Genomic DNA, 15,764 nt, shown 5'->3' on the forward strand with positions numbered 1-15,764 from the left:
GACATCATCAATTGCTCACTGGCTACTGGTGAATTTCCTTCTCTCTGGCGAAAGGCTTTCGTTATTCCGCTTCCGAAAACTAGCAATCCCACCGCCCTCAGCAATTTTCGACCAATTTCTATACTCCCTTTTCTCTCTAAAGTAGCTGAGGCGGCGGTGCACAAGCAATTGTCTCGGTTCATTCTCTCGCACAACTTGTTGAGCCCTGTACAGTCAGGTTTCCGTCCGAGCCACAGCACCTGCACAGCACTTATTAAAGTCACGGAGGACATTCGACAGGGCATGGAGGGTCAAATGGTCACAGTTCTTGTTCTAATAGACTTCTCCAACGCTTTCAATACTGTTGATCATGACATACTTCTTGCTCTGCTGAAACATTTGAATGTGTCTCCTACTGTCCTTAATTGGTTTGCTTCTTATCTGTGTGGCCGCCAACAAGCAGTCAGGGTCGACCGGTCTCTGTCTGACTGGTGTAATCTTGCGACTGGCGTCCCCCAGGGTGGTATTTTATCTCCGCTTTTGTTCTCCACCTTTATTAATTTTATCACACCTGGCCTCCGCTGTTCTCACCACTTGTATGCCGACGACTTGCAACTTTACGACCACTGTGATGTTACTGAACTTTCGTGCACTATCAGCAAGCTTAACCTGGATCTCTTACACATCCAACAGTGGTCTGAGAAGTACGGTCTTTTTGTAAACCCTTCTAAGTGCCAAGCTATTGTCATTGGTAGTTCTCGGCAGCTTGTTAGACTGGATTTTAATGCTATTACACCCGTAAACTTTAATGGTACACCAATACCTTTTAGTCATAGCGTTAAAGACCTTGGTATTTTACTGGATAGTACGATGAGCTGGAAGGCGCAGGTTAGCGAGATTAGTCGGAAAGTTATGAACTCTCTTCATTCTCTCAATAAGCTCAAGAACTTCTTGCCGATTAAGACCAAAATTCTGTTAATAAACACTCTTATTCTGCCCATAATCGATTATGGTGATGTATGTTACCCGGACATCTCTGAAGAACTTCTAAGTAAGCTGGATCGCCTTCTCAATAACTGCATACGCTTCATTTTCTGCCTTCGCAAATATGATCATATCTCTTCATATCGTTCTCAGCTTGGCTGGCTTCCCATTCGACAACGACGCAGTGTTCGCATGCTTTGCTCTTTATATTCTGTGCTTAATGATCCACATGCTCCTGAATACCTCAAGTCCCTATTTCAGTATTACGGTGTCTCTCGCGAGCGCCGTCTTCGCTCCTCTGGCAATATGACCTTATCCATTCCACCGCATCACACTGGCTTTATGTCTAACTCTTTTCGCGTGCATGTGGCGCGCCTTTGGAACGGACTTCCCCTACATATCAAAAATGCTCCAAACAAGTTCGCTTTTAAGAAATCTGTACGTTCTTTCTTTGCTAGTAGAATGAAGGATTCCTAGTTGTTTATATATGTATTTTTGTGTGTATATATGTATATATATTTATGTAAGTTTATGTAAATTTATTATGTTATTTCTATTGTATGTAATATTTTGTTATTAGCACCGCCCACAATATCTCTGTTTGCCTAAAGGTTGACTGGTAGAGAATGCTGTCTGGCATTAAGTCCGCCTTTTGTACTATAAGTTCTTTTCTTTGTGTACAATAAAGATTAAATAAATAAATAAAAAATCTACGGTTGTGCTCACGTTATTATATCGCTACTGCTGCGACATGTTTCGGACCAATTTTGGAGGCCCCTCTTCAGGCATATAGGAGTTCACGCGACGTGTGCACTGAGTGTGCTAGTGTGCCGTAAATTCAATAAATATTTGAATATGTCTCACGAAAGTATAACGTCTATTTGGAAAGTTGTTCATTGTTCAATGTTCGTATTCAGCCGGATAGTTCAGTTATATTAAGACGCTGACAACACCGGATGACCTTGACGCTAGCGTACACTGTCTATTCGTATGGGAGTAAGTGAGAGTGCAATGTCACTAAAAAAGGGCGGCTAGGTACGAAAAGTACGGAAAAATATTCAAATAAAATAGAAAGATGCATTATTTCTTCAATATGTTTCGTTAGTGTTTTAGATATGTATATTTCTGTTATTATAATTTTAATTAAAGACAACTAAGTGAATAATTGAACGACATAGAACCGTTTAATGACGAACTCGAGACCAATCTTTGCAATTTTTTTCTATCGAGCCGATTTCATTAAATCGTGTATCGAGTTCGTCTATGTTCGTTGAAATATAATGAATAATAACATATAATTTACTTGCCTTACTAAAACTAATAGTTTGTTTTAAAAAACTACGCAAGTAACATCAATTTTGCGCAATTAGGTGTTGTAAGCCCATTAACTTAGGATTTTCTTAAACCTATCGACGCGGAATAAGCTCTAGATGACCAAAAATCGCTCGTTAGTATTACGCCGTGTCTTGCGTGGGCGACGGTCGCGCGACAGTCGCCGTCGCGTCTCATACTTCCATATCGATAAGGTTTGATTTCGTATGCGTCGCATCGCCGTCGCGCGACCATCGCGCGACCGTCGCCCACGCAAGCCACGGCGTTACGCGTCGTCCTCGGTGAACACAATACATGCGCACGCATGTTCATACTAACCAGCGATTTTTGGTCGACAAAAGCCGGTTCGGCGTCGTAATTTACTTGGGGAGACTATTCTATGTCTCCTAGATGGGGCAAAAGGGCGTCCACAATGCGCCGCGACCTCGGTCTTGAGTTTTTTGCTCCAATTATATTGCAGACTTTTAACTAAATAAACCGAGTATTTAATTCATCGGATAATGTCATCCAGGTCATCCTTAACTTAAAGCATTCCATGGAACTAGCAAACATTTTCGTTAAATTAAAATTAAATTATTTTGTAAGCAAAGTTAAAAAAAAGATACTCAAGAAGCAAAACCAGAGTTAACCTATAACTGGATGGTGATAAGCAATAATGTGTCAAATGCAACGCCAACACGCCAACCATTTTGAGAAAATGGCGTCTAAAGATTTTTTCTCATTTTTTTGTGTTTCTCTTAAAAAAAATTGTTTTTTATATAGATTGTTGTGTTTTTCAGCTATAATACGTTCAGTAGTAGTGATTATTGTAGCTTAATTTCAAAACAAACTTCAATTTGACGAAATAATGCCCTTTTCTTTTATTGCGAATTGTTCGACGACGTCAAACTTTTTCAAGACTGTGTTATGATACTTAACCCACTTTTGCTAATTGTTTAAAAATATCTATGAGTCTTAAATAAACATGTTAAAGCACATAAATTGTTATTGTAAAATACTCTACCTATGCATATTTTTAACTTTATAAATGTTAAGTAACATATCAGTCATGGTCACTTATGTTATTAGGTATAAATAATAAAATAATAATAAATATTATAGGACATTCTTACACAGATTGACTGAGACCCACGGTAAGCTGGCTTGTGTTGTGGGTACTTAGGCAACGATATATATAATATATAAATACTTATATACATAGAAAACATCCATGACTCAGGAACAAATATCGTGCGCGGCGTAGCAGGCAGGGTCACTACCGACTGCGCCAGACCGGTCGTCATGTAGGAATCAATACATTATTTATTAATCAAACCTTTTAATGATTTTTCTACTCCCGAACTGTTATTCGTCATTTACAGAATTGTGCGTATCGAAAAAACTGAAAACGCATTGTTTGGTTCTGTAATCATGGCAACGCATTGCATTAACGATACTGCGTGCGTGCGCGGGAAGGCTTTGGGCAGCTGAGCTGACAGTGCAAACCTTTGCAATACAGGAAACAGTGTGAATTTCGCGAGAGTTATTTAAAAAAACTATTAAAAACTAAGTGAATGGTCGTTGTAAAAGTATTGTATGCAATGGTGTTTAACTGACTCCAAAATACTCGTGGAAAGTACGCCACTCATATTTCTTGACCTCCTTTAAACGCCTGTTGAATAAAATACTATAAATTAACTATTAGAGTAATGATCATTTCTAGACACATATTTAAATTATCTGTGCTTTTTCAACAAAAAATCGTTACAAAAACCAAATAATCATCTTTAAAAAAAACAAACTACTTATCTAAAATATACAACAAAATATTTTTTTACGCTAAGAAATAGACTAAGTCATTTAAATTATGAATAACTCATGATTTGTACAAGAACAAAACATAAAATATCTTTAACAAAATAATAAACTACCATTCAGTAAGTATTCAAAAATCAAACAATATTTTTAGGCATACATTAACACGTCTTAATGTAATTAGTAATTATAAAAAAATAGTAGCTTATATTAGATGTTTATATAAACACGTACTTGTAAAAAATGTTTGCAAATTATAATAACGAATATGTATATTCATGACTTAAAATGTTCAATTTCGTACTGAATTTACCATTCATGTGCAAAAATATACTAATGGACTAAGTCATAACTTATTCAAACATAAATTAATATGAACAGTTATATTTTACAATATAGTGTCATGGTACTTACACCAAAAACGAACAATTTATGACCCGAATATAATTTAACAATAATGACTTATGTTTTATAACACGGGTCGTAGCATAAAACAACGAATAAAATATCATTTTGCAATAATCATTCAAGTCTCATAGTGGGTAACTATGTCATTTTTTGCGTTTTGCAAGAATGAGTCAAGTGTAAAAAAATCGTTGAGTCAACCCTCATAACACATTATTGTAATTTAAATATGTCTTCTGCCAATTACTATAATAAGTTAAGGTTCTTGACACATTAATGCAAAACAGGCAACACACGATATAGGATTTGTGTTAACCTATTTTTTTACTTTTGGGATAGTAAAAATTTTCAAAATGAAAAGGTCATTTTTGCAAATAGAAGTTTAAAAATCCAGCTATAACATGGCATTAAAATCTCATTTTTTTAGTTTTTGTGGGTTGACACATTATTGCTTATCACCATCCAACTATAGCTGGGCATTAACTCGTTAACCCGTTAATCGTTAATTAACGAAGTTAACATTTCGATTAACGGATTAACTTTTAAGTTAAAATTAAAAAATGTTAACGGACTCGTTAACTTCCGTTAAATTTCTCGTTAAGTCCGTTAATCGTTAATCCAGTAGGGCACAGGCGTCATCTGCGATGCGAAAAACACGTTCTGAACGCTACTATAAAAGCCCGAAGTATGGCAAATCCTAGGATTTACCGGTAAATCCTAGGATTTACCGATGTCGATTTTTAAAATCCCGAAATAGTAACTAAAGAAGTATTCTTCACGTGGGTTCGCTTTTACCAATGTTGATTCGGTGAATCCTAAGTTTTACCATGGCTACTGATTGGCAGCTAATTCGAGCCCAATTAACGACTACATTCACTTCCCTAGCCTCTACCGCCCTGAGTGCCCCAACAGTCCCAACACCGCCAGCATCCCGCTTCCGCCTGCCGTGATCTTGCAGCTCTCCTGACACAGCTCTTGGCAGTAGCTCAGGCGATCACTGCCTTCCACGTGCAGCCTTGAGTTTAATAGGCTTGCTGTTATGTACTTCGGGCTTTTACAGAAATATAAATAAATAAATAAATAAAATAAATAAATAAATATTATAGGACATTCTTACACAGATTGACTGAGGCCCACGGTAAGCTCAAGAAGGCTTGTGTTGTGGGTACTCAGACAACGATATATATAATATATAATATTTATAAATACTTATATACGTAGAAAACATCCATGACTCAGGAACAAATATCTGTGCTCATCACACAAATAAATATAATACATTAAAGTGGATACTGATACAACTAAAAAACCTAGAGCAAAATTCATTTCTTTTTCACGTGTTAACGGATTATCGATTAACTTTAACTTACGTTAAATTTGTTGAAATGTATCGCTTTAACGATTAACGAAGTTAACTTTTTTAGTAACGGATTAGCAACTATCGAAGTTAACTATTTGATTAACGGTGCCCAGCTATGCATAGGCATAGCTAAACCAAACCTGTAAGTTATTGAGTAAGTTATAGAACTTACTCAATAACTTACAGGTTTGGTTTACCTATTAGTGTAATTGGGTTGATAATAAATGAAAGTTGTAGGTAGTTAATTAGTTATCCACTAAAATGAAAGAAGCATTACGAGCTGTGGTAGCAAAGTTATGTATCAAGTACCGTTTACCATTTATTTTAGAGGTAAAGTTAACAAACTCATCATCAGCTTTAAAAATATGGTGTACCGAATATTCGGCCAAATGTTCGTATTCGGCCCATCTCTAGTTGTTATAATACTTCCATTGCTGCTTGGCTTGGTCGTAACCTAAAACGCGTGTAATTGGAAATTATGTGTAAGGCGATACCAATAATCTTATACTATTAAACGAGCAATTCTTGTATATTTATTTATTTATATATACCGACGATCTCGGAAACCGCTCTAACGATTTCGCTGAAATTTGTTATGTGGGGGTTTTCGGGGGTGAAAAATCGATCTAGCGTACCTTAGATCCCGGAAAACGCGAATTTTCGAGTTTTCATGAGTTTTTCTTTCGCGTTTGTAAACGTAAAATATGGTCCTTAATTTCGCCGCGCGCGCATCGATTCCGCTTAGCTCAGTCGTACGAGGTCGGTCTAATGTACGCAGATAGATCGTAGGTGTCAGGGTTTCGAATCCCGGCCAGAAATTAAGTTTTTGTTTTTTGGCTTTTTTTTTTGTTTTTGTATTTATAAGAGTTTTTTTTAATCTAAAGACGTGATATATTAAAATAGAACCGAGCGAAGCTCGGTCGCCCAGATATTGAAAATACTAAGGCCGATAGTCCACTATCATATGTTTATCATAGAAATATAATCATAGGAAACACAGTCATGTCGTCCTTTTTCTTCACGGAGAAAAAGGGAGGCATACAGATCTATGATTATATTTATATGACGAACATATGTATATGATAGTGGACTATCGACCTAAGAAATAAGCACAGGCACAGGAAATATTGTACAGCTAATAAGTCATGGGCTGAATTATATTTATGTATAAAAATACGGAAGTAAAACTACTAAGCACAGATAGCACGTTATCTATATATTCGCGGATTAGAAAAAAAATCTAGATTTTGATTAATCTATAATCACTATAAATGGCAAAGTATGTGTTGTTTATTTGTCCGTCTTTCACGGCAAAATGGAGTGACGAATTGACGTGATTTTTTAACTGGAGATAGTTGAAGATATGAAGAGTGACATAGGTTACTTTTTGTCTTCATTTTCTGAAAATGGAGGGGGGGGTTGAAAGTCGGGTGAAAGCTAGTTTCTAAAATGGAAATTCACAACAGGAAAATTTTACCTAATAACTGTCCCAACTAAACCTTGTTACGCCCAAAGCAATAATTGTTTAACCATGTTGATCGTACACACTAATCTGGCCTTTGCCGCTAAATCACGGGGGAATCGCGCAATTAAAGCTGCAATTTTGTTATTATACTCGAACTGGCACAGAAACAGTGGCAAAACAGTAGTCATAGTAGGACCATTTTTTTTCAATAGTTCAAATATGCGCATTTTTAGAATTTGGGACCCTCAGCGTAAGTTGTTAACAAAAATTATCTCACTGTCAGTTTTATAGCGATAATTAAGCATGCAATTTCAATCAAAACATTGTTCTTGTGTTAATTACACAAACTTTAAGTGATTTTCTACATTGGGAAAGTAAATTTTTATACAGATTTTATGCTTAATTGTCGTCACAAAACTGACAGTGAGTTAATTTTTGTTCACAACTTACGCTAATTGGGGAGACCCAAATTCTGATAATGCTCGTAAAATAATAGATCTCCGTTTTGGACTGGGCGACATGCTGCGGTGTGGTTAGATAGGTACTTTAATTTAAACCAATAGTCATAATTATAATAAAGTCAAAAAATGTCCAACCATATAAATTACAATCGAAACTATGTAATACAGCGTTGTTCGCCAAAAGTTTTTTTTGGAATGGCACCAAAAATTTATAATAAGTTACCAAAAGAGATTTTAAAAATTAATGAGGTAAATAAAAATATTGTACAAATTCTTAGTAACTAAAGCGTACTATTCTGTACAAGATTTTCTGTTAGATTCGGGAGATTTCTATGTTATTTATGTATAAAATAAAACTTAGTTTATAAATGGAAGCTACATGTTCTTTGTAGTCACACTGTATTTACAAATACAAGTATGCCACGACACGTGGCGAAGTATAGTGATACCTATCTTCATACCACATTTAAGACCTACTGTTATATAGGTATGTACATACCTATGTTTTACAAAAAAATGATTTGGGATTGTCGTTTTACACTTTATTTTTTAAAACTTTTATAACTTCGGGGTTTTACTTATGACATTGAATCGAAACGTATTCTTTTTTAAAGGAGACTGGGCACTTTTGCTAAAAAAAATATTTCGTATTATTGTTATAACAGGTTTTACAGACTTTTGAAATTTAATTTACGAATTTATTGAGAAAGTTCAGTTTAGCTGTGAAATTCACCTTTGAAATCAAAATGTGATAATATAATTTTTCTCTGCCGGAAAGTTCTAATATATAATGTAAGTAACCCGCAGACTATAATTGTAAACAAAATTTTTTTTTTTTTAAAAACCCCCGACCGCGACAAAGTAGTCCGATTTTCATGAAACATGGCTAAAAACACTCCCGATTAACTCAGCTTTCAGACAAAAAAAACTGAATCTAAATCGGTTCATCCGTTCGGGAGCTACGATGCCACAAACAGACACACATACAGACAGACAGACAGACAGACAGATAGACAGGCAGACACACACACAGACAGACACGTCAAACTTATAACACCCCGTCGTTTTTGGTCGGGGGTTAAAAAGCGCAAAATCGAGCTCAAATACGCAGGCTTCAATTTAAAGCACCTAACTACATATTTATGACCAAATTTTACCTAATCACTACGGAGGTAGAGGTACGTCACAAATGTCAACATACAATAACAACATAAAAAAAAAGTTGTAGAGTATTACATTACTTCTAAGCCCTCCCAAATATTTCGCTCGAATAATTAAAGACACGTGAAACTGTAACGTATTAGCCTGATGGAATTCAAATACTTGTAATGTAATGGATGATCATATAATTTAATTTCGCTTGTCCTTGTCCCTATTACTTAGGGACGTTGTTCGTTATGTCCATTTACCCTTCGTGGAAGTCGTGGAATTACTTTTATGTTTTTCTTTTTGAAATATTAATCGCTTACAAAAGTGTCTTGGATAAAATAGATAAATTACTTATAAATTCTTTACTTCTATCTCTCTAAGTGTCGATACCACACAAGGAAGATAGTACCACAAGTGATCTGAATTTTGACTTTTTATAATAATGTTAGGTACTCAGATTGGTATTGTGTGCGGATTGGTATCGTGTTTTCTCAATGCAAAAGCGAGCACTCCGCAGTATGGCAGGTAAGCCGAACGACGCTCCTGCCCGGAAGCTTTTCATAGAGTTCCAAATTCTACCTCTGCCTTGTATGCTGATACAGCAGGTAGCGGCGTTCACACACACCAATCTAGATAAGTTTCAACGCAGAGGTATGAACGCCAGATACCCCCTGCGCAGTAACAAGCACGGGGATCGGCTGGTGGCGGAGCGACACACACTCGCAAAGTCGGCGAAGTCGATTTACTGCTTTGGACCCACCGTCTACAATCGATTACCCGATCACATTAGAAATGCAGCTTCCACAGAAACATTCAGATCAAAAATTAAGAAGTGGCTTCTTGAGAAGATGTTCTACAATTATGATGAGTTTTTTGACATTCCACTTGCAATTTAATGTTGTATTTAACGATTTGGATATGTATGTAGCAAGTAATACAATAAAATTGTATTAGATTGATTAATTTATAAATTATGACAAACGCATGACATATAGATAAAGACATAAATATTATGCAACAAAATAAAGATTTTTATTTTCATTTTTTCATTTTCAGAAATGTATGTAATTTTAAGTTGTATTAAGTGACCGGTTGGGAGCTCTGCTCATTTTCTCCATACAATGACATTTTCCTTGACGGTGACGTGCTAATAATTTGAAATTTCCTTAAGTCACTGATAATCAGAATGATACACTGATAAACTGAGGCCTGCATGATGCATTCTCGAAAGGGGTAAGCAGAGCACATGAACAGCTCAAGTTTCAGTGCCGTTTCATGCAATTGAATGATTGAAAGAAGTGATATTGTGAGATATTAGTGACAGGTAACCCGTCGCCTATAACACAATTGAAATCATATCCCACAGTCTAATGACACACACGGGAGATGAAGAAATCTTTACCCCGATCCATTTCACATGTCGTAATAATTTGTTATGTTTAAGCAGTGTATTATGTTCCGTAGTACTGTCTAGATTGTAAATTCAATTTTATGTATAGTTGTATAGTCCTGTGTTGTAATCTTTACCTGTAACCTATAACTTACATGTTTGGTTTATCTGTTAGTGTAAGTTGGTTCATAATAAATGAAATGAAATGAAATTTCATATCGTGGTAGTAAACATGTTTTAAATTCCTTTATTGTTCTTTTGTACCTAAGGTAAACTCGCCTCATTCGGTGATACATACAAGCTTTGAAGCACTATTCCGAAACACGATTTTTGATTGTTTCACAATAGGCGTGTCACCTAATGAGGCGAGTTTACCCTACTTATTTACTTTTATCGCGAAATAGTTATTTGTTTTACAAGGGGTCAAAGTTGAAGTTTAACCGCACGTGCCAAAATTGATACCCGAGCAAGCGAAAGATTCCAATATTGCAAAGCGCGTAGTGGTTCAAAAAGGTGAATCTTGAGCGTTGCGAGGGTTTCGGTACGAAGGTTAAACATTAATTCTGATTCGATAAGGGGGCCGATTTTCTTACTGTTCCGAAAAGGTTTACCGTTATACAACTGTAAATTAACCATAACCTGATCGTTCCACTAATCCATTGTTTGCTTTGGACGCGGTTAGCTTCGCTTATTTGATTATTTGTGTGTTGGCAGGCTTGATCGCTTATTTGATTATTTGCAAAAGCGGATGCAATTTCAATACTTGGCTGATTGATTGAAGTTATGGTCACGTTTTGAAATGATTCATAATATGACATGTCAATTTCATTTGTTCGATATTCAATTGTTTCGGAGGCGAAAGCTGTGTCAACCGCATATGGAATTGTTATCTCGTGAATTTCGTCAAATATTGGCATCGATTGCAGACATTTCTGATAAACATAAAGTTGGATTTACGTTAGAAATTATGTAAATTTTTTCTATGAAATTATATTATCAGATTTTTAATTAACATGTTTCTTTTATCGAGCGCTAACCATAAAGGCGCATAAGACACCCGGCTTCGGATCGCGTGCGTCGGGTTTTGGCCAACTCTTTGACTGAGTCGAGATTCGCCCAATCCATTTTGAAAGCGCTGAAAGCGCTCGGAATGTTACCGCGTACTTCGGGCTTCACCCGACTCTTTAAGTAGGTACGATGGCGCCGAGAGCACACGATTTTTAACCACGTAAATTTTATAACGGTTTCACCGACAAGTATTATTACGAATAAAACAACTAATTTCAACGTTTTCTTCCAGGCCGTCCTCGACCATGGGTGAAATGGTTCAGGGACGAAGTGGAGACAGACACGCCGGCGACGCCCCTCGTGAACAACGGGGTGCGGGGTGTGCTCCGCGTGGGGCCCCTCACGCGGGCCGACGTGAGGGCCACACTCACGTGCCGCGCCTCCAACCACCAGCGGGCGCATCCTATTGAGACCACGCTCACTTTAGATATGAACTGTGAGTGCCCTTATACCAGTTAGTTGGAGTCGGCGCAGCATGTTTTACTCTTCCATACCTCTCCACCTCCCGTGATCTCATCATTCACTTGTTTTTGTTTCATTATCATCTCTCAAACAGCCCTTTCATCATTTCCTCGGATTTCCTCTCCCCTTACTTCCTTCCACAGTCATTCGTAATACCCTTTTTGTCATATGACTTTCAATACTTCGGATCAAATGCACATGCCATGCTAGGAAATAATTCGCTCTTAGGCGATGTTCAAAGGAGAACCAAACATTTCTTTTGGTATGCAAATCCATCTCCTCCAATCGTTTTGGATCAAAAAACAAATGAGATGAAATAAGAAAAAGACAAACAACTCATATGATTAAAGATGACAAAGGCTGAACATTACAATGGGAGAAGAAAGCAAAATGGGGGTGAATTTAAGAACTTGACAAAAAAATAGATATTGAAACGATCCAAGACGTAACCAAATCATTAACCTCACTTTGTTTAATTTAAGTTTAAAGTCTGTCTGCTGCTGCTGCATCCGTTTCTCAAAAATGGTCTCCTCCAATTTCCACAAATGGTTTGGCTGGAAGATCAGCGCTGACAATTATGGTTAACAATATGCTGAGGCATTAAGTGGTAAACTATATTTTTAAATGTGTAATGTGTTTAAATTTTGTTTACCTACGAATAAATGATTTGTATTGTATTGTCTCTAATGGTATTTATTGTCCACAGTTCCACCTCTAACTGTCCACATCCTGGGCTCAAACCAGCCGCTGTCCGCCAGCAGACGCTACGACCTGCTCTGCCAAAGTTCAGGGTCGAGACCCCCTGCCTCCATCACCTGGTGGAAGAACGGCCACAGGATCAACAACGCTAAAGAGACGGTAATAACACCAGAACCTACAAACTTCTACCCCCTCATTCATAAACGTTTTCTAACGTTATCATTATCAAGCCGATAAAGTTCGTTTTTCCCTTTCCGACATATATGTGTGATAAAAAGGGACAAACGAACTTTATCGGATTGATAATTTTAATGAAGGTTTATGACTGAGGGGGTTAGTGTAATACTTTGGCTTATTCCACCACCGGTGACATTGACACTGGACACTGGCAATTTTGGTGTCAGACTAGCCAAAGGCTGAGACGTGGCCTACGATGGACTGAGCTCGCTCAGAAGATGCCTGATTTGAAGGTTGCGGGATTTCTTTGTTAAACACGCAATGAACGGCAAAGTGTTACTGTCGGCCGACAATTGTTACGAACTGGTGCCGTAGCCGAAGGACATTTCTGCGACGCGAAACGAAAACGAAACGCCGCCGAAAAATGTGTCCTAATTTTTTTTTCGTCGGGATCGAATCCGCTCGTGATTCTGAGAAGAATGAGCCCAGACACGTCCAGATCTGGTAAAATTCGATATTCGAGATATATTTTGGAAAACGCCCAGCTACGAAAGAGATATTATCGTGAGCGTTTCGTGAGCGTTTGCGCATTCGGCTACGCACACTGGTCAGAACAACCGATGCCTATAGAAACTGTAATAAGCCCCAATTTTCCTTACCCCACTTTGAATAATTACAACGGTTTTATTAAATCTGAATCATGATCTAAATTGGATATTAAAGATAAGGAATTTTGGTTTAATTTCGTTTCAGACCTTTTTACACGTGTATTCTCATAAAATTGCGTTTAGATTTTGTCTTATGAAATACTGATTACCGATTTTGAACGAGGAATATTATCATATTTATTATACACTGATGCCCTTGAAAGCAAATTATTCTTTTATTGGGAACCGAATTTATTTAAGACGATACAGGAGGGGTCAATTCTCCATACAAACGTTCTCGACTATTTCCTCCCTGGTTTTTGAAAATAGAGCAATGATTTTTTTAACACAGATTATTTTTATTTTTATCTGTGTCGTACCGTTTTGATTTTTTTGATATTTTTAGTTTTAAAGACGCTAGAGCCAATCAACATTTTCCAAAACGGCCTTTGATTATGGCGTGAAAAAAAGGTGTGATACTCAAGATTGCGATGCGACACAGATTATTTTATTGTTATTCTGATTCTCAAATTTTGTTCCGATTGATTGTTTTGAAGGAGGAAACAGTCGAGAGCGGAACCTCGATTTTAAAGATTTTTTCGCAATATCTTGTAACTGAGTTGTTCTTAATGGACAATTTTTTTTTTGATAAACCTAGTTAATAACACTAGTATATTTAACTAAAATTCCCAAATTGAAAGGGGGGCTCCTTTCCATATTAGCATTTTCGCTCCTGTAGCGTCTTAAGACGAAATTATTTATGAACTCTAAAAAGGTAAACTTTAACTTTTAAACACCCGAGGCAGTTCCAGAAGCGATCAGGACTTTATAAAATACATTGATTACTAATTATAATTTTTTAACTACTCCCGTGCTTTTATTTGACATTTACAGGGTTTTATTTTACCTTATAAGACTTATGATGGTCGAATAAAAAGTATTGTTTTAAAAACAGGAGGCCGATTTTTGAATCTCGGCCATTCGATTTCGTGAAATACGTTCAATAATAACTCCACTATTAGCGATTTAAATTCTACTAACAGAATCGAAAACGAGTGGTCATTACCACTAGTTTTAAAATTACTAGTCGTCCTTTTTAGGGTTCCGTACCAAAAAGGTACAAAAGGAACCCTTATGGTGCGACTCTGTCCGTCTGTCACATTGTTAAATATCTCGAGAACTACTTATGCTATCGATATGAAATTTGGAATAGTTATAAATATTGTGAACTTCTACAAGTTGAAAGATTTTTTTTTTTAATTAATTAATATAAATGATAGAAAATGGCCAAAATGAAAGGGGGGCAAACTGAAAATTTCAAGTAACTAGGTCAAGTGGGGTATCGTTAGAAAGAGCTCAAACTGTACATATCAAAACATTTTTTTATAATTTTTTGGTTGTGGAAAAAAATGTTTTTTGAAGGAAAATGTAAAAAAAAATACCGTTCCCCTCCCCCTTATCTCCGAAGTTTACCAACATAAATTTATGAAATTTTCACCAAACATGGCTATTATAATGAATATTACAGTAAAAATAAAATCGTACACGTATCTTGAAAACTTTTTTTTTTATTTATAAAAAACCTTTCAGATTTACATTTTCAATTTCAATACCCTTGCAGGTGTTTATTGTACCTGTATTTTTAACAAAATAACAATGAAATTACCTGCTTTCAAATAGAGGCAAAATGGATAAAATCGGTTCACGCAATAAACAATTATTCCATAAAAATCATCCTCCATACTATCTCGCGCGCATTAGTTTACTCAATTTGCCGATAGATGTCGCTGTACGTTGAACGCTCATTTCCTACATCGCGTTTTTCCTGATATAATGAGGTCGGTTCAGGAGCGTCCTTGCGACATGTCGTAAGTCGTAAACTATTGAAATCGAATAGTCTTGATTTTATTTGGACGTTGTCTAACAATAAAATTGTACATTAAAATATTACTTGTTATGTGGGAAATTGAGTCATGAGGGATTTAGTCAAATCTGTAGAGTTCTATGAATAACATTTTGATGATTCAACTATTGAAAGTTTGTACGGAACCCTCGGTGAGCGAGTCCGACTCGCACTTGACCGGTTTTTTCAAAAATAGCATTAGGTACGTCGTTTTCGACAAACTTTCGAAGGGCGAATTCGTGCGTTCAAAATTCAAAAATCGATCCCCAGACTCGTGGCGTCTTTTGCCTCAAATTGTTATCCACGCTTGTGCCAGTTTTGGGCCTCTCTTAAACACCGGTTGCATAATAACATGCAGTCTCTAATCGTTAGTAAAGACTTTGAAAAGCTGTGTATTTTTTTATACCACGTCGGTGGCAAACAGCGTATATACGGTCCACCTGATAGAAAGCGTTCACTGTAACCTATAGACGGCGAACCCTAATGCAA

At 36.6% G+C, this 15,764-nt stretch overlaps 1 protein-coding gene across 1 annotated transcript in view; it reads left to right on the forward strand.

The window, feature by feature from the left end:
• LOC125232686 (kin of IRRE-like protein 3) overlaps positions 1-15,764 on the forward strand; it is an 83,982-nt gene that overhangs the window by 36,295 nt on the left and 31,923 nt on the right. The window contains exons 5-6 of the mRNA XM_048138441.1: positions 11,620-11,823; positions 12,556-12,707. Of these exons, the coding sequence (XP_047994398.1) occupies positions 11,620-11,823; positions 12,556-12,707 (356 nt within the window). The remainder of the gene's footprint in view (positions 1-11,619; positions 11,824-12,555; positions 12,708-15,764) is intronic.

The sequence above is a fragment of the Leguminivora glycinivorella genome, chromosome 13 (genome assembly GCF_023078275.1).
Source record: "Leguminivora glycinivorella isolate SPB_JAAS2020 chromosome 13, LegGlyc_1.1, whole genome shotgun sequence".
Lineage (NCBI taxonomy): Eukaryota > Metazoa > Arthropoda > Insecta > Lepidoptera > Tortricidae > Leguminivora > Leguminivora glycinivorella.